We start from the raw sequence: 19,345 nt of genomic DNA, 5'->3' as shown, positions 1-19,345 counted from the left end.
GAAGCTGATGAGGGGGACTCATTTGTTGCAGATTTATCACTTGTTGGCCATCAAAACCAACCAATCAGGGAGCACAATCGGCTCCAAATTTGGAAGAAAAGACTATAAAACCCGCCCCTCTTTGTTAATTTGACCAATGAGAAGGCGTTTAGCATCGGCGACTGCCGCTATACGACGAGCAAGAAAAGCGAGAGGCAGGAGAGCACCAGGTATCCGCCAGGACGGTCGCCTCATCCCCGGTGATTTAATCATGCGGGGGGATGAAAATGGCTTTTTATCACGATGAAGATGGATTTTTATAAAGACTCGGATGATACCGAGGCGCCTTGGAGGCTGCAGACCGAGAGGAATGTACAGGAGAGGTAAATCAGGAGAGGCAACGGTGCTAGCAGAACGAAGCGGTGTCGGCAACTTCCGGATAAGACTTTCAAACTAAAACATCACCACGAAATCCAATCTCGTTTAGTTATGGCTTAGAAAAGTTTACACCCCTTTAAATAAAATAATAAAACTATTAAAAAGAAAATTTAGTTGACACGTGTAAATGCAGCAACGTTTCAGTTGTTTTCCTTGCTTAAGAAGACATAATAGAAAACATACGAGTTTATTTTGAAAAGTACCTTAATGGAAGCCCAACGCAGCGACCGTCAACTTCACACATTCAAGAAGGGTTGAAGTTACAAAGCCTCGGACCACAACAAGACTTTCCAGGCTGTGGTGGACATTCTTATGAATGGGACCCACCTCGTCTCTCAGTGTGTTTTTAGTGAAATAGCTTTTAAACCAGGAGATCTGTGGTTTATCTGAGACCAGAGCGCTGCTGGAAAACACGGTATGTTGCATTAATAATGGTTGGCATGGTACAGCGGTTACATCTGAACGGGAAAAAAAACCTTTTTTGTATTACTTTGCATTTGCTCTGTTGCTTTACCAGCTAGTTAGTTATAAATACAATTTATCTTATATATATATCTCATATATATATATATATATATATATATATATATATATATATATATATATATATATATATATATATATATATATATATATAATTTTTCTGCTGATAAGATGCTAGTTTGTGTGTTTATTAGGGCTGTGACGATATGCTTTTGTCCCAATTCGATTCCATTCCGATTTTTTTGGGTGTTGGTATAAATTGCGATTCTCACAATTCTACAGTATTGCTGATTTTTGTAGACTAAAAACTAAATAAATGTATTAGACTTTTTTCTTTTGCACATCATTTTTCTTGATTTCATGTAGGAAAAAAACACCGTAGACAGAACATCATTCTCCTGCTGTACTGCCCAAGAAGACAAGTAAAAAAATCCATAAAAACAATAAAGATGACAGAAATTTTATCATGGATTATTTTTATTTATTAACAAAAAAAAGGAAAAAAAAGATTTTAAAATTGTGAAGCAAAAAAAAAAATCCCAATTTTCGATATTTTTTTTTTCTTTCTTTTTTTTTTTTTTTTCCCCGATTTTCCCACCCCTAGTGTTTACTCCATTTTATGGAACCCCAACCCCTCTTAAAGCTTTGTTTTTTATATAACTGTATTCCTATCCCTCTGGACTACCTGCTTAACATTCATTTTATGACATGAATAAGATTAAGTATGTTCATAAACTAAGAGTTGCATTATTAGTGAATTTAGACCTATTATTTCTCCATAAAACTATCCACGTTCAGCCCCTTAAAGCATTTTATCAGGGCTTTATACCCAGCAGTAGGATAGTCATTTAGTTGCTAAATGGAAAATGAACAAAATAAATGTGCTGCTGTATGTTTTTGCAGCAGAAGATGTTACATAATGTTGTCGCCTTATTGTTAAAGGGTTTACAGAAATTGCAAGCCTGTTTGAGGTGCCATATTTCTTCTCCTAAGTTTGAGTTTGTTTTCTTCTTTTGTTTTCCCCTCTGGACAGGTCTGTCCCTGCATATCAACATGTACTACCCAGGATTAACTAACCAGGGGAAGCTCTTGTAGCTGGAGGGGGATTGCCTGCCGTAACCATTCCTCCTCCTTCTGGCCCATTCGGGGATCAATGACTGGACCCAACTCCCCAAGTCGGACTGGCACGTCCCCAGCCAAGCTGAGCAGGCATGGCCGGTCCAAGAGTACCAGCTCACACTGCCTCCTCCGCTGCAGCACTCAGGAGGAGTCCTCCGCGTCCCATCCCAACAACAGCTCCCAATCCCCCGAGGAGGAAGAGGAGAAGGACGGAGGGGTTCTTTTCTACGTTAATCGGAATGGCTTTCCCATTGAGAGTGTCACGTGGGAGAGGATGTGGTCCCATGTGGCTGTTGTCCACCCAGAGGGACAGGAGATGGTGGACAGGATACGAAACACAGCATACCTTCCCAAAGTAAGCCATCTGTGATTCTCAGAGTTGTTGTTATGCACTGCTACAAAGGTATCAGGAGTTTCCAAACCTGTGCGACCGCTTACACACATTATCCTGCAGTACTCTGACACGCACTCCTACTTTTTTTTTGGAATTCTGGTTGTTATTTTGGTTCTTTGGTAGATAGTTGGAGTCCGGCTTCACCTTCTTGCTGGCGTCTTTTGCCACGTGTTGCTTTTTCTTTTTCTATAATTCTAAAGCAAACATTTACTTTCTAGCACTCTGACATCTACATGACCGAGACCAAGAAGTTTATAGTCTTGGAAAATATGGGTGAAATGAAAAAAACAAAGAGTTTAAAGTATAAGAGCGTTAAAAAAAAAAAAAAAAAAAGCAACACAACTGGACACGGTGTGTGATCACATGACAGCAGCAAGATGTTCGGCATTCATCTAGTATGGTCTGTGTTAAAGGGCGCTTTATGAAGGGCTTCTCTGTAAAGCCCTGTGGGGCTCACTGTGGATGCTTCACTACGAAGGAATCCAAAGACTGAAACCAATGCTGGTTACGTTGTGCTCTAACTGGACAGATTATTGTTGCCACTCGCTGTAAGGGAGTCTCTATACAATAGTTCTGTTCCAGTTTATCTTCTTAAGGCTAGTTTAGTTTGATTTTGTCTCTTTTTTTTTTTTGCAGCCGTGTCTGCTTGTACTATCTTCCAGACTTATTAAGTCAACCTAGTTTTCTTGTTTTAATTTAATCAGGTCTTATTTAGATTGAAGTCTCTTATCTAACAGTGTAATTTGAGTCAAAGTGTCTCGTGTTGAGTGTTTTAAGTGTGTGCGCTTGTGTTTACAGTTATGTGGCTTGGGTGATAATGTCAACCTGGTGTCACACTCCGTTTCACTAAGACACTCTCCCAGGTGTACAGGCACACAACTGCATCACGTTTCCATGACAACAAGCGTTCTAAATTGGGCCACCGTGGCCGTCAGGTTGTGTTTAAATCAGGTTTTTGGCTTTGTCGGCGTGACCCTGGTAGCTCTGACTACCACAGAGAGTGTTGCATGTGTGTCTCCATAAAAGAAACATTGAAATGAACAAAGAAAGTGAAACGGCGGTCGAGTAGAAAATGACTTGAATATCCAGCGACTGAGTGTGTTTTACGCTGAAACTGCTCGCCAGGGGTGTGTCGCCCAGCCGATCCTGACCTCTGACTGCCGTGTAGAAATATTGCAACACAGCAGAGGATGTTCTCTGTGTGATTCTAGTTCCACTGTGCACAATCCAAAACAAAACCTTTCACTTAAAACCAGAATATTTACTTTTTCATGTTCAGGTTTCTGGTTCATTATTTCTATCTGTAAACAAAGATAAACAGCATACTCATACTTAATTCAACTATTAATATGACAAATAGCAAGCATAAATATTGAACATTTGCTGGTTTTAACCTCTTAACCTTTGCTTGATGCCATCTAACTTTAATGTCTCATGATATGAATGGATAATAATAATAATAATAATAATAATAATAATAATAATAATAACCAAGAAGGTGAACTAGAATTCGGGTACAAAATGTAATAAGAATAAAAAAACATAATGGAAACAATAAAAATAACATGGTGCTAAAGCGACACAGAAAACGTCACGCTGCTTCCCTTTAAGCTAATTTCATTTCAGTGTTGCATGTTCTCTCTGACATGCATCCCTTTCAGTCTTTGGGAGCAACAGAACTCTGACTACTATCTCCTCTGCTTCTTTTCCATTCCTATCAGCTCGTCTCAACTCAACTCGTCTCAGCTTGGTCCTGTTTCGTTACAGTGTTGTGCACGACAAGCTCTATACCAACACAGGACCTAGAGTCAATCTGCGACTTGGTCTTCGGCTCGCCGGTCGCTGACCATAAATCGTCTCCATCTGTTGGAACCACTTCCAGTCTCGTCTGTTTGATCCACTCCAACCATGGTGGTCCTTGACCTGCCGATAGTCCCTTCTGAGCTTTTTCAGCTTCTCTCGACGCTGCTGGAAATTCCGTCGCTAGCCGTAGACATTGAGTCGGAAAGCTCTTGATAGATTTCTTTCATTTCGTGTCGCTCCATCTGGTTCCCTCTGTATCCTTTCCTCCGCAACCAAAGAAACGTCTCCACCTCAGAGTTGGACTACGGAACAGACGTTTGCTTGTCACAGAAACAACCTGCGAGTTGGAGTCACTCTTCCAGTGATGACCCTGACCTCTGATTGGCCACACCCCCTGACCAACAGCAGCCAATCAGGCGACGTCTCACACAACCCGACTCAGCTCGCTTAGAACCTGGGCTGAGGAGTTACAGAAAAGAACCAGTAAACGGGCCAAGTGCCGAGTGGAAAACCCTCCAAACCGAGTCGAGTTAAGTTGAAACGAGCTGATAACAAGATCATCTGTGTTTTACTGAGTGCCGCAGGAATAAACCTGATGATGTGAATCTTCCAGGGCCGTGACTCTTCATCTTCAGGCTAGAAGCAGCTTCACACTCAGGATTTTTGTCCTTCTCTGGTGTGTCTGAAGCCCCCTCCATTCCACATGTTGGTGGATTGCACGAGTGTTTGTTGTTTTTCAGAGGCAGTAGGAGGGAATGTGCTCGCTGCTTGGTTCGGCTAACTGGCCATGTGGTCATTAGTGACCCGGTTGGCTGGCAGCACCAAACTCTCACACTCTGTTTTGGTTGGAAGTGGGAACAGGAGGAATGTGAACAGAAACAAACATGCAAGCATGAGAAAAACTGCACAGAAGAAGTTGGATTTTATGGTTTCTGACTTGTGTTTTGTTGTCGACGCAGGTCTAGCGTGCTTATGGGGGTCGCTTTTTTATTTCTGATGCAAATCCAGACTATCTGTATGACTAGATCTAAATCCGTTTTAAAAAACTGAATAATGAACCTTTTAACACGTTTAGGCAACTGAAAGTGGAGTTATAGTTGAATTTCCTTCATGTATCCCACGCCGTGTGTTATTAAATTCTGCTTGCTTGTTGCTCTTTCAGAAAGAGATGAAGCTGTTTGCTTCATCTAAACTTGGCTGTGGCACAGCTGTGTGTAGTTTCTATTAACAGCTTAAGAGTCAGTTGGTTTTTTTTGTTGCGGTATTGTTAAAATGCAACCCGACTCTGCTCTTTATACATAGCAAATGCAGGTGGGAACCACCGATACTGTTGCAGATACCAAGACCCAGATGGGCTAACTCTGCCTTCAGGCAGGGACAACAAAGGAGACGGATAAAGAAGATATGTGATATATATATATATATGTGTATGTGTGTGTGTGTGTGTATATATATATATATATATATATATATATATATATATATGATTTTCCAGAGATAGAAGTGATCCCTAAAGAAAACATACAGCTTGAAATGTAATGATTAGAAATTTGTAGGGTAAACCAGTTTGAAACATGAGGAAGAAAATGATGGGATATAAATCCGAATGTACACAAAGCTCTCATTGGCTGCGTTCAAAATGTGACATGTGGTCCATTAAGGAGGCCGGTCCAGTGTAGCTGTTTGTTGTTGTGGCTGAGCCTGCGACCATTCTCCGTGCCCTTATTAACAGAATAAAACTCTTGGCACAGCGGCCAAATAATCCCCCCAACATAATCTGGGTAGTGGATAATCTCTGGATACCAACTGCACCGCAGAAAGGGCTTTTACGGACAACAAAGCTCACTATGACTTCTGAGATTTGCACTGCAGCTGTACAGTCCAGTATTGTAGATGAGAATATGGACTCAGAAGCAGGTTTCAGGTCATATGTATACTTTTTTTTTATTGTTAGTATGAAAAGTTTAATAAAAATGGTAAAAATCCCCAAAACCTTCACCATTACCCAAAAACAGTTGATGCACTCGCTAAATTGCCTTCACACAAGACTTCATTAAGAAGAAAAGGCTTAAAGGAATTAGAAACATGTTTAAAAATTGTTTTACACAAATAACATGATTTACGAACTATTTCTGGTCTGAGCTGGGAAACGGTGAACTCGTGACTAACTGGAGCTTCCTATAATATTCCCAGAGATAAAACATATTCATATAGAAGAGCCATCTCTGTTTCCTTGATGGCCACCACAGTGTGTTTAGTTTTTGTCCACAAGCGTAGTTTCCATGTACTTCAAAACAACATCTGCTTTTGACAGTATGACAACCCCAGGCAACGTGGCCTAAAGCAACACACTCCGGTCACACTGGTGGCATAATGCAGCTGAAATTATCAGCATTTCACATTTCACATCACACTTGCTTCCACAAACTGAAGCCCAGAGAGTATAAAATACCAGTGAAAGAATCGCTGAGGTGTGGCAGATTTTCTCAGTGAGGCGTTCCTTAACCGCGGCTAATTCAGCTTCCATCTTACATCCTGCCTCCACTCTGAGCGCTCTGATAGGGCTGTCCCGATCCGATACCAGCATCGGATATCTGGCCGATATTGGTTAAAAAACGTGGATCGGATTGGATCAGAGTGCATCCAAATGTGCAGTTGTTTGCTTTATACTCCTGATTTGTTTTCTTTGTTTTTTTTAATCAGAGCAAAGAGGGCTTTTTTTTTTTTTTAAAATTGGACCCATGGACTGAAAAGTTTGACAAGAAATGTTTGTTTTTCTCCATCAATGTTTAAAATGTTTCAATGACATTTTTTTTTATTAACCTCTAAAGGTTTTTTTTTTTTTTTTTTTTTTTTTTTTTTAGAAGTGAGGTTTGACAAAACAGACATCTAAAAATAAACCAAGAATAAAACTAATTATCCTGTCAGTATGCATAACGTTTGGTTCAAAAGACAGCTAAATATCAATATCTGGTATCAGCTGATACCTAACCTGTGGTATTGGTATCGTAAGTGGGAAAAGTGGGGTCGGGACAGCTCTACTTTCTGAGTAAAAGTCAGTCTAAAGTCGACCTTTTTCTTTTCCTTGAATGTTCTGGTAATGTCTTTTTTGCATTTCTTTGATAAATCAGTTATTAGGGCAGTGACGTTATGTTGTTGTCCCGATTTGATTCCAATTTTTTTTGGATGTTGATTCAATTTAAATTGCGATTCTTACAATTCTTTGATATTGCTGATTTTTTTTTTTATTTTATTTTATTTTTTTTTTTTAAATCAACAAAACTTTTTTTTTGCTTGTCATTTTTCTTGATTTCAGTTAGGAAAAAACAACAAGGTCGCCAGACCATCATTCAGCTGCTATAACGCCCAATAAGACAAGTAAAAAGATCAATAAAAAAAAATGGCCAAAAATTTATAATGGATTATTTTTATTCATTAAAAAAAAATTTAACAAAAAAAAAACTATTTTAAAATTGTAAAAGAAAGAAATCCCGATATTTGATTAGATTTTTCCACCCCTATCAGTCATGGTGCGCGTTCAAAGCGGCCGGTGCTGTTATCCTGTTGCTAGCGTGTTACATGGTGCGTAAAGAGAAACTCAAGCTGTTAAATGATGCAGCGCCGTAGAGGTAAAAGCTAACGAAGCTTAAAAGAAGCACATGGTTTTATGGACAGAAAGTTGCACTGTGTTGATTTAAGCAACACAACAATCTCGAGGTTTCGGCTTCTTGTTTCCTAACGCATGTAGAGGCATTCAAATCAAATCAAACTTTATTTGTTTTCATACAAAAACATATCAAAGTGCTTAACAACATAAAAATAAAAAACAGTTTCACACTTACAAACCACACAGGCGCGTTACCCACGCAAGCACACAACCCAACCCTCCCTCTGGACATTTACGCCAAAAAAACCAACTAATACCTTCAGTCTTCTGTCTCTATATGTGGCTCACTGCTCCTCTTACTGACCTCCCATCAACTGAAGCATGTTGTGTCTCACTACTGAACCATGGCAGGTTTTACTCGCTGTACAGATATTTTGTGATTTCATGGAGTGAACAGATTAAATGCAAACCAGACATTTACTGCAGGAAAAACTCAGCGATTTATTAAAACTACATTTTAATAAATTCAGCCTGAAATGTCTGAGATTCCAGATTAAGTCCATCCTGCTGCATTCCCACGTGTCCAGTCCAAACAATGCACGCTTCAGACTGGATGCTGACGCTTGGTGGGAACTTACCAACATGGATTAGTGCAGACAGATGTCTCTGAGGCTGAGACTGACGGACAGGAAAGTGTTTTCATGTGATTACTGTAGTCCTGCAGCAGAAGCGTGTTGCTAGAGTGTAAATACTGTTGTCTGCACCGAAGTACTTCAGGTATTTCTGTGGAAATACTTGAACAGAGACGTACAGAGAAAGGCAATCCCGGGGATGTCCCACCCTAAAGATATCTGCACAGCAGGGAAATGTGATCTTTCCCTCTCCCCTCTCCGTCCTGCTTAGTTATCTTTAATCTTTAATGCCCGCAGAGCAAACATGCTTGGAAGGTAATAGAAGACAGACATCTATTGTGTCTTGTCACCTCAGTAATATTTACTCCAAGCTGCAGTAAAGGAAACAATGAGCTGTTGGACAGTAATTTTATTTTATTTTCAATGTTTATTTCAATCATGTTCTTTCATAAACAATATTTACATCTTCACACATCATGTCTGAAAACTTATATAGCCCCCCCCCCCCCCCCATTTCCACAATACACCGTAACACTGCTACTCCGTCTCACAACTCATTTCCTGCTTTTAAAAGCAGCAGAAATGAAATGTACCAGGAAGCTTTGATGACTGATGCAGTAGATTGTACATTTATTTGCTCTCAGCACAAAGTTTCAGCCGTACAGTACCTGACGTGTCCTTGGTAGTCAGGTGATGAGAGGACGGCTTTTGGCTCCGTCTGAACACATTTCAGCTGGACTGAGGGAACATTAAGAGGTGGACATGGACACCTTTTTGTCCGAGTTTTTATTCCTCATTAATTCCAAATAAAAGTTAATTCTGCTTTAAACTGATGAAAAACAACCATGTAAACACTTCATTTTCTATCTGGAATTAAACTTAACTCCGATGGAAGTGTCTGGTTTATTCACATTTTAATTCCAAACTATTTAATTCCTCTGTCATGTAAACCTTCGTTCCGCTCTAAGTTAATTCTAGTCGTTCTGAGCATGCTCGTTACCTCGTCCTGTCCCAATGACGTTGTTTTGCCTCCCGTGTTCGGTGGTCTATCTTTCTTCTCCTTCTCAGTTGCTGCAGAAAGTGAAGTAGTATGCTCGTGTTGAGCTGCTACTTCACATTTATGATAAAAAATAGCGGCGAAACTGGTACTAATTATGTAGTTTTTACAAGTTACGACTGAAAAGACGAGAAGCTAGACGTCAGACATCACGTTCACCCCCTGTCCAATCAGAACGCTTCCCAACCCGCCGCTCTAAAGAGGAATTAAGTGTTTCATGTAAACCTTCATTTGGAATTATTATTTCCATGTAAACTTGTAGGAGAATAAGTTAATTCCAAATTATTTAATTCTGAATTTAAAAAAGCTTCATGTAACGTATCCAGTCTGACGGCAGCAACACATCTGTTTTATAGCAGAGCTTCTTAACAACTACTTGTGATTAATTCCAGTATAGACACGCTGCAGGTGACTGTAAAACGTGTGTTTTAATGGCTGGACGTATGAGAGACGTTGCAGAAGCATCAGTAGAGCTGCTGATGTGTCCGTGTCTCAGCTGGACACTGTGATGAGGGATCTTTGCATTCAGACCAGACAACTGGTCTCTCCGGATCCCGACAGGGAGGCGTTTTGACTCCAGATGGGGGAGCATATACTAGCAGCTGCTGGGTCCAGAATATGTTTGGACCAGGACCTGAGATGACCTTACTGGTCTGCTGTCAGCTTTCAAATATCCATCTCTCTTCTTTAAGCAACTTCTTTTTACTTCTTCTGTGTTTCGTTTTGGTTCTTTTAACTTTCATTTAGTCCTTTTCTCCCTCCAATAAACCCCCTCCACCCATCCCCCATTTCCTCCAAACAATGCAAAATTCCCCAACAGGAAGGTCACGACGTCCACGCCAACATATGTCGTCCGTCTGGGTCGCTGGCTTCAGTCCCTTTGTCTCCTGTGTCTCCCGCCGGGTCAGTCTGACCACTAAAGGGTTTAAATGAGATGTTGTTTACTATGTTATTTACTAAATGAGCTTTTACTTCTGTATGAAACTTTTACATCCCTTTCCAGCATCCTCTCAGTTTGTGTTCTGGACTTTTCCGCTGCAGAGAACCAGAACGGAGCAAGTAGAGCAGTTTGTCTTCACTCTGTCATGTAGAGGAAAATGTTTAAGATGTGCTGCATGCATGATGCATGATCACTGCACACACACACACACACACACACACACACACACACACACACACACATCTATGTTGAGCTGGAGGCTCAGAGGGGAAGTTGTGAGTGATGAGGAAGAGGGACTGACACAGGAAAGGGGGGAGATAAGGGGTGAGAATAGAAAAAGGTTTGGGATGATGAGAAGGAAGAGGAGCAGAAGGACGGGAAAAGATAAAAACAGGAAGCAGAGACGGATTACCAGTCTAAACTGGGGTTTAGGACTCTTAATGGGAAGTGAGAAGCTGCAGAACACAACTCTCTGGCCACGTCTCTGTTCACACTGCGGTGTTTTCCTGCCAACTACGTCGTTCTAACACAACTCTGCATGATGTCACGTTCACACATACGTTAAAATCTCCACCTTCAGTCGGTTCTACTGGTTTGATTTCACACAGTCGCCTAACCAGGACAGGGTTCAGCGCTCACACACACACACACACACACTGACTGCTGGGGTGAACAAGTGTGTAGCTTCATCGTAGAGAAATGTACACTGTGTGTGTGTGTGTGTGTGTGTGTGTGTGTGTGTGTGTGTGTGTGTGTGTGTGTGTGTGTGTGTGTGTGTGTGTGTGTGTGTGTGTGTGTGTGTGTGTGCTCAGAAGAGACGAGATGGTACTACAGGAGGGAACTTCTGGTTTGACTTCCTGGCCCAGCAGTGAGCAGCTTTCTGTGTGTGTGTGTGTGTGTGTGTCAGCAGATGCATCCTATGCATCACCCTGAAGTAAAGATTTCACTTTTCCTTTTAGAGACTGTGTGTCAGAAAAAGCTGCTGTCAGACTGGATCCGGGTTTGGATGCCCGTTAACTGGTCCGACACCCAGTAGAGACCAGTTGGGACCAGTAGAGACCAGTTGGGACCAGTAGAGACCAGTTGGGACCAGTTTCTCCCTCTGATAAACATGTTTGTTTGTTTTAAAGCAAACAGTCTGTTTATAAATGGCATCTGGTAGAATTTTGCTGTCTTGTGAAGCTTTTCGTATCGATGAAACCACCAGTTTCTACGACTAAACGATTAAACTTGGGATATTTTCTCCTCCGTTTGGTTGGAAGAGACGTTTCTGTTTCTCGTAAGCGAACTTGTCACCAGCTGCGTCGGGGCTGGGTGTGATCTAAAGCTAAAGGATGAACTAAAGCTAGAAGCTGCTCACTGCAGAGCTTTAAAGAGACAATTTTATGTCCCTTAAAGCAACTTAAACATGTAGAAATGTAAAAGCAGCTGATGAAAACACAACCATGTATTTATTTTTACTCTTTCACTTCTGTGTCAGACTGAGGGTTTGTCACGTCCACGGCTCTTCACATGATGGCAGTGAGATAACCATCATTGTGTCTGCATGACTCGGTTTCACTTCCTGTTGATGGAAACCTAAAAATGTCTCTGTTAGAACCAGCTGATGATTTATGGAATAAAACCTCCTTTTAATGACAGGTTTTATATTGTTCCTCTGCTGCGTTTAGAAGGTCTAAAAGGAAACAAATTTCTTTTGGTTTTCTATAAGAAGTGGTTGAATTATTACAGTACAAACTGGTGACACACATTAATAAGAATTACTGGAATAATTTCAGAACAAATAGAAATTTCATCTCAGTTTTTCTGCATTTCTTGTTTTTGGTGAAAAAGCAGAAAGTTGTGAGATAAACGGCTCCGTCTTTGTCCACGCTCCTCCCTTCGTGCCACAAATAAACCGAACAAAAAAATCCACAGGAAATGATAGGTCTTGTGCTATGCTTCACCCTTCAGACGTGCACACACACACACACACACACACACATTTAGCTCATGTTGTGTGTGAGTGTCAGAGGAAGTGTTGGTTTGTGTTGCAGTCTGACTCACTGTTGGCCTGCATCTGACTGCTGAAATGGTTCCAGTTGAGGTGAAACAGCTGCAAAACCAGCAGTGAGTTAGCATCCTCCCGGCATGCCACTCTTACCAGTGTGGCTGTTTGTTAGTGGACTGGTTTGAGTGGAACATGCCGCTTGTTCTGGGCCAGAGAGGCGTTCATGCAACGGTTTCTTCTTCTGTTATTTCTCCTTCTTGCTTTAGCTGTTAATCCTGTATTCTACTCTCTTATCCAAACATCGTTACGTTGATTCACGAGAAAACATTTCATTAGATGGAAAAGCATCGTGTGGTGATTGGTTTATTGATCAGATGGCCGTATTGATACTTCAGTATCAGCCAGTCAAACTATCAGAATAAATACTTTTCAGTATGTAGATACCAATCTGCGGAGACAAAACGTGTCATTTGTTTTCACTTTTAGAGTTTTAGGCAGTAAAATAGCACACGCAGCCCAACAACAGGGTATTCCTTCTGTGTCACATGATCCTGGTAGCCAATCAGGTGACACGATGCTGCGGCCATAAGGAGGTTTTGTTTTGATATTCTACTGGTTTACGGCAGGTTTTTCTGCATTGTTTTCTTGTATTCATAATGTTACTTTTACATTTTTTAAAATAAAATGTAAATTAATCTGTAGTTTAATTATTTTATACTAATTAATTATTTCATTTTAATTTATTCAATAGTATTTTTTTTTATTATTATTGTTTGTAAAGTGTTCCTTCAGGATTGGGAAATCAAATTGAAGAAAAAAAAAAAAAATCAGGATTTTTTGCTTCACAATTTTAAAATGATTTTTTTTTATTTAAAAAATCCATTAAAAAAAAAAAAAAAATCAATTGTTTTTTTTAATTGATCTTTTTGCTTGTCTTCCTGGGCGTTAAAGCAGCAGAATGATGGTCTGGCTACTGAGTTGTTTTGTCCTCATTGAAATCAAGAAAAATAACTACTAGAAAAGTTTTGCACATATTTTTTCTTTGTTTTTAGTCTACAAAACTCAGCAATATTGAAGAATCACAACTTAAATCGAATCAACACCAAAAAAATCGGAATCAAACCAAATTGGGACTAAAGTATATCACCAGAGCCTTAATTTCTTTAAAGAATTGATGTTCTAGAGTTTTATTTGTCGTCCATATTTCCCTTCCAAACGCCCGCTGTACAGTCATGACTTTCACTTACAGTTAGCGAGTTGGATGGACCCGTCGGTCGGCTGCAACCTCACTCAGTTGTGCCGGGAGACCCCCCCCCCCCCATGTATTGTCTTCATGCTGTAACTCTCTGAATATGTTTTTTTTGTTTAGAAGTGTGCTTTTACCACCCACCATCCTTCCTTATGTAATCTTGTCACCCTGTAGAAAGGTGCCGCTGTGGCGGCTGCTGCCTCAGTCTGCCTGGTCCTGTTACGTTATATGTCTTTTTGTTCTTGGACTGGTTGCACTGGAAGACATTTCTTTGTGCTGGGACGCTGGCTTAGCCATAATAAAACACATTCTGACTCATTTAAAGAACGAGAGGTATCAACTGATTTAAAAGTGCCATAAACTATTGGTATGACATCGCCAGGAGAGGTTGTGTGTCCCACTTCCCTACAGTCCATCCCCAGTCAGAAACACACATGGTTTTATTGGGTGAAATGTTCAGACAGATGGTTTCTGTTCATGTCTGCAGCTCTGAGTCAGTTTGTTGTCGGTGTGTTTTCCCCTGTTGGAGATCAGTATGTTCTGTAACCAGTCGTGGGACATCTGTCTTTTAGCACCCCGTTCCCTCCATTCCCACCTTCAAACTGTCCATGTCTGTCCCCGACTGGCTGGTGGCGGTCCAGAACTACATGAAGACTCTACAGTATCCTTTTAACCCAAACACGTCAGCACATGTCCATCTTCCTGTTTTTCAGGTGAGTTTAAGTTGTTCCAGTTCCACAATACCTCCTCCATTAGCCTCGTTGTAATGGGATTAAATTCCCAGTAAGAGAACGTCCTTAACGTTTCCGTCAGATACAACCACACTGGGACCCAGTTCTTTGAAATCAAGAAGAGCCGTCCACTGTGTGGGTAGGTGGTCTGCAGATCTCCTGCTGGTTTCAGAGCCATGTGTGTGACACAGCAGTCCTGTTAGAACCCATAAAGATCCACCTGCTGCTGGTTTCCTGTCCGCTCAGCATCACTTCCATCAGTTTACTCACAAACTTTACATCATAACAAAGTTTAGAAGAAAAAAGGATAGGATCAACCCTGGAAATGCTTTAAGAGATTAGATTCCTTTCCTCCCAGTAACTAATGAAGTAGATGAACGTAGCGACTCACTGCTAGCATGACGTGGTGAAAAGCCCAGCTAGCTGCGAGGTTACGCTGTGAGGTGCTGCTCGTCAGCTGCAGGATGGTGCTGCGCAGCGATCGCTCCAGAAATGTGCATCATAGATGCCACTTTGCCATGGAAGGGTCAGAGAAGCAGGGTTTTAAGATGAGAAAGTTACATAGTGTCTTTATAGACCTTTTATAAGCTGGCAGAGGAAACATTCAGGTTTTTACACCTACATGTTGTGTGTTGTGATGTTATTGTGTTTTTGTTTTTTTTAATTTATTGATTAAATTTTTTTATTTTTTTTACATTTTTAAATTTTTATTTATTTATTCATTTAATTGTTTATTTTTTAAATTATTTTAATCATTTTTTTAATTTAAATTTTTTTTTTTTTTAAATTATTGTTTTTTTAATTAGCCATGTTTGATATTAAATTAGATCAATGCAGCAGAAAGACTTAAATATCAGCACAAACTTTTATGTAAAATTATTCTGAAATGTTCCAAACGTTCCAGGAGGGTGAAATTATGACATTTAATCAGTTAAAAAGTCAACTTTTCCAGTGATTTTTCTAGTTTTCCTTCATTTTTCTTGCCAGTATTAAACAGTTATAAAGTTTTTCATTATTCTCTCCCTTCTTCCTCGTCTCCTTCTTCCTCTTCCTCCCTATGACGGCCACGTGGTTCGTCTTCATATTTCTGCTTTATTCTTCTCTTCTTTCCTGCCTTCTACCCATCCCTTACCCCTTGTCCTTCCTCTTCATCGTCTTCCTCCCCCTCCAGGTTAATGGAGACGGCGAGGGAGATGATCCGGGAGTCTTTACCAATCAAATGCCTGGAAGCCGTCATCTTGGGAGTGTATCCTTCCTGCAGACAGCATGTGGAGGGCAACAAGGTTACATCAGCGGTTGAAATCATTCAGAGTCACTCCTCTCCCGTCCTAATGTGCCCCCCCCCCCCCCCCCCCCCCCAACCCTTTTCAGCTCTTACTGCGTTGCTTGGCAACAGGCCCACTTCAAAGTTTATCCCCCTCCCAACCCTCTCACAAGCTTAGTATCATCCAGCAGCTTAAATTTCACATCAGTGATTTCTGCAACACTTCTGTAATTACATGTTTATATCTTCAGTTTTTAATCATAACTTCCTCCATTTATCAGACTTTAATCATTCCCTCGCATCCAGTCGCTCTGATTGGTTGCTTTAGTTGGATCTTTGATCAGAAGCAGAAACTTCTGCTGCCTGGCTTTTGTTGCCATGACGAAGGACAACGGCGTGTCCAGTTAGCATCGGTCTGAGGTCGCTCTCCTCCTGCAGGTCACCTTCAGTCGACCGTAAATCTGATGCAGAGAATTTCTGAAGTGATAAATGGGAGTGAGGATTTGTGTTTCCGTACGCGAGCTGCGGCGTGTTTCACCTGTCGGGACCAGAAGTGGTTTTAGGTGCTGAAGACGCAGAGTTTCTGCTCGTCCACTCAGAGCTTCGCGCTGGAAGCATCACCTGCAGGTTGTAGCTGAATATGAAGACAGCCGCGGAGGTTCACGCTTCCAGTTGTACTACAAAACGATGTGTGTGACGTTTCACGTGTGTGTATTTGTAAAGCAGCCATTTAACCTCATCACAGGAGAACCGGAGACGGAACGTCTGTAAATGTGGACATTTCTGCTCCTGGAAAACCTCTCCGACCTATCAGTCCTTCTGCTTTACTGTCTGCAGATGGTGTGTGTGTGTGTGTGTCTGTGTCTCTGTGTGTGTGTGTGTGTGTTTGGGGGGAAAAGAGACGGTTCGCTGCAGGTTTTTAGGGACCTTGCCGTCTCTCTGTGTGACTGGTCCAGGTTTGGATGTGCGAGTTGCAGAGTGGCTTTTCTGCAGGCTGTCACGCTGACATTTAATTTAACCAGGACTGACTTCAGTCTCTTTTTGAAGGGGGGGGGGGCGCAGTGCTCGGGGTCAGTGGCAGGTGGGGAGTTTGACTGGAGCGGTACACCTGTCAAACGATCCAGAGGAGTGGGACCGGACCAGTTTAGCGTTTTCATTTGCATCAGAAAGTTAGACGTTCAGGTAAAACGTTCCCAGTAAACCCACAGCCTCCCTGCTTTCCAACACCACAGGTCTCACCGGGGCTGTGACGATATGCTTTGGTCCCGATTCGATTCCGATATTTTGGGTGTTTTTTTAATTTAAATAGCGATTTGCTCGCCACTTTTCTTCATTTCAACGAGGAAAAAACAACCCAGCAGCCAGACCATCATTCTGCTGCTATGATGCCCAGGAAGACAAGTAAAATGTTCAATAAAAACAATAAAAAGGACAAAAATTTAATAGTGCATTTATTTTATTTGGGGAAAAAGATCGATTTTTAAAATTGTGAAGCAAAAAAATCCCGATTTTTTTATTTTTCAATTCGATCCCCCCCCCCCCCCCCCCCCCCCCCCCCCCCACCAGGTCCCACCTCTCAGCGAGGAGGCCTCACCTGTCTGGATGAAACATGTCGGTGGTTTAAATGAGACTCTGCACCATTATGATGATGAAACCAGTTGGCACCGTGGGTTACTGGTTTCCTCTCTCTTCGTTAGAAACGTCCTGAAATAATCATGAAATGAAGGATTGTAAAATCAGAGCAGTTTGTCGTCGGTCAGGAAGACGATGAGGAGAGGATAAAGGAAGCAGGGAGGCAAACGGGGACGGCGCCCGCGGCGTTGGCCGCCGTCTGACAGCCTGTCTGTTTGCGGTACGTCCTCCAACACGTCGACAGGGATCTCTCCAGGACATGCAGGGTTTATGACGGGTCACACCAGCCGCGTCTTATAAAACCCCCAAACGTCTGACCGGGTTGGATAACGTTGACACTGCCAGAAGCGCTGAAAGTGCCGAGTTAGAAAATGAAAAGAGCTTTTATAATCTGTTGCTGCGAATCTGCAGCCTTTTTTATTGTCAATAAGTCAAGTTTGTGCTGCGGAGCGGCTTCAGAGGCTGCAGTGTGTTTCTGAAGGAAAGCACATGACTGGTTGGTTTAAAAAGACTCCGTGGATCAGAAGGAGTGCATGTCGCTTCTTCCATTCCTTCTCTTTAATCCGACCTGCAGCGGAGAGAGAAACGGTCTGAACGTTGCTGGAGATGGAGAGAGAGAATTCCTATAAATTAGCTGAGTATTATGTTCAGATGGAGCTTAGTCCGCAGTGAGACTGGAACATGAAATAAAAGCCACATCAGCGGTGAGATTTCTGCATTTCCAGTCTTTTCTCTGGACCTTTAGCAGGAGAGGTGGTGAAGTCCTCGTCGCTGCGCTCTAATGAGCTGCTAGCCGCGTCACATGTCTGCCGAACCCTCCATTAGCCCGGAACAAGGCTGTGGTTTGTGTCTGCAGTCAGTTTTCATGTTTCTGTCGCTCTGATGGCTTAATAACACGACGGACGCGCATGGCGTCATGCCTGGAGTCTGCAAGCAGCTGCAGGTTCTTCTTCAGGTTCCACCGCAGGAACAAGGAACATTATCACATTTTCCACTGGGAGATAAATAAAGTCTTATCTTATCTCATCTTACAAGTTATCACAGAAATCCCAGACATGAGGAAATGTGTGAGCAGTAGAGTTCTCTGCAGGATTTTAGTTAGTTTTAGTAGACATGTTTATGAAGTCAGCCTACATCGGTGTTTCCAGTCCAGGTCCAGGACTGTTTATCAGTGCTCTCCACATCAACACCACCGTGATCTTCATCTTACTCCTCCATCATCTCAACGCTGCAGACCAGACCCTGAAATCCACTTCATGTTTATGACTGATTGAAGTCTAAACCACGCTGCTGAGAGATCTTGGCCTGAGAGTTGGTTTGACGCGGCGCTTCGATGTGACTGACTTCCACTCAGATACTTGATCTGAGATTCATCAATCTTTATTCCTTTGCAAGAATCTCCTGGCGTACACTCGTCTCACGCCCTGCGGTCAAATACCGGTTGCCCTTCCGAGCCAAACATCTACCTAACCACCTGACGTGTTTTCCCAGCATGCATCACCTGCCCAGGTAACACTACAGCGCCCTCTAACAGCACCAAGGAGAACAAAGTGAAACAAATCGGCTCCTATGCAGATGATGATGATGGTTTACAAGCTGTAGTCTCTCCTTGTCTCAAAGCAGCATCCATCTTTGTCTGAGCTGTAATCTTCTTCTATGGTGGTAAAATGGCCGTGTTTGGGAGTCTGCTGAAGCGGTGAAAACGTGGCGTTGAAAGAAAAACGATCCCTGCAGAAGAAGACATGCGAGTTTGTGGAAATCTAGTTTTATCACAGATCTTTGTCGTTGGAACATATTGCAGCTTTAAACATGATGAGCCAGCAACACACACACACATCACACACACACACACTGATGTGTGTGTGTGTGTGTGATCACCGGTGTTGACGTGTAGATGGCTCAACGACGGCACGAAGCAGGTAAAGTAACAGACATTCTGACCAATGACAGGCCTCCATGAGCAAACAGCAACATGCCAACAGAGAGTGTGCGTGCGTGCGCGTCCATGTTGGTTTTGACTCTAATCT

At 41.9% G+C, this 19,345-nt stretch overlaps 1 protein-coding gene across 2 annotated transcripts in view; it reads left to right on the top strand.

Moving 5' to 3' along the window:
* The first annotated feature begins 212 nt into the window (after positions 1-212).
* The window catches only part of vash2 (vasohibin 2), a 31,967-nt gene continuing 12,834 nt past the window's right edge, over positions 213-19,345 (top strand). Inside the window, exons 1-5 of one of the 2 annotated variants that reach the window (XM_079255542.1) lie at positions 213-362; positions 1,934-2,374; positions 14,264-14,352; positions 14,505-14,561; positions 15,594-15,668. In XM_079255542.1, coding sequence (XP_079111668.1) covers positions 2,054-2,374; positions 14,264-14,352; positions 14,505-14,561; positions 15,594-15,668 — 542 coding nt within the window. In that variant the 5' untranslated portion in view covers positions 213-362; positions 1,934-2,053. Of the gene's footprint in view, positions 363-698; positions 833-1,933; positions 2,375-14,263; positions 14,353-14,504; positions 14,562-15,593; positions 15,669-19,345 lie in introns of those variants that run through there. The other variant, XM_079255543.1, reaches the window with a different exon arrangement.

Source organism: Telmatherina bonti (genome assembly GCF_933228915.1).
Source record: "Telmatherina bonti genome assembly, chromosome: 16".
Taxonomy (NCBI): domain Eukaryota; kingdom Metazoa; phylum Chordata; class Actinopteri; order Atheriniformes; family Telmatherinidae; genus Telmatherina; species Telmatherina bonti.
Note: the sequence above shows the minus strand (reverse complement) of the source record. Positions and strands in the feature narration are given on the sequence as shown.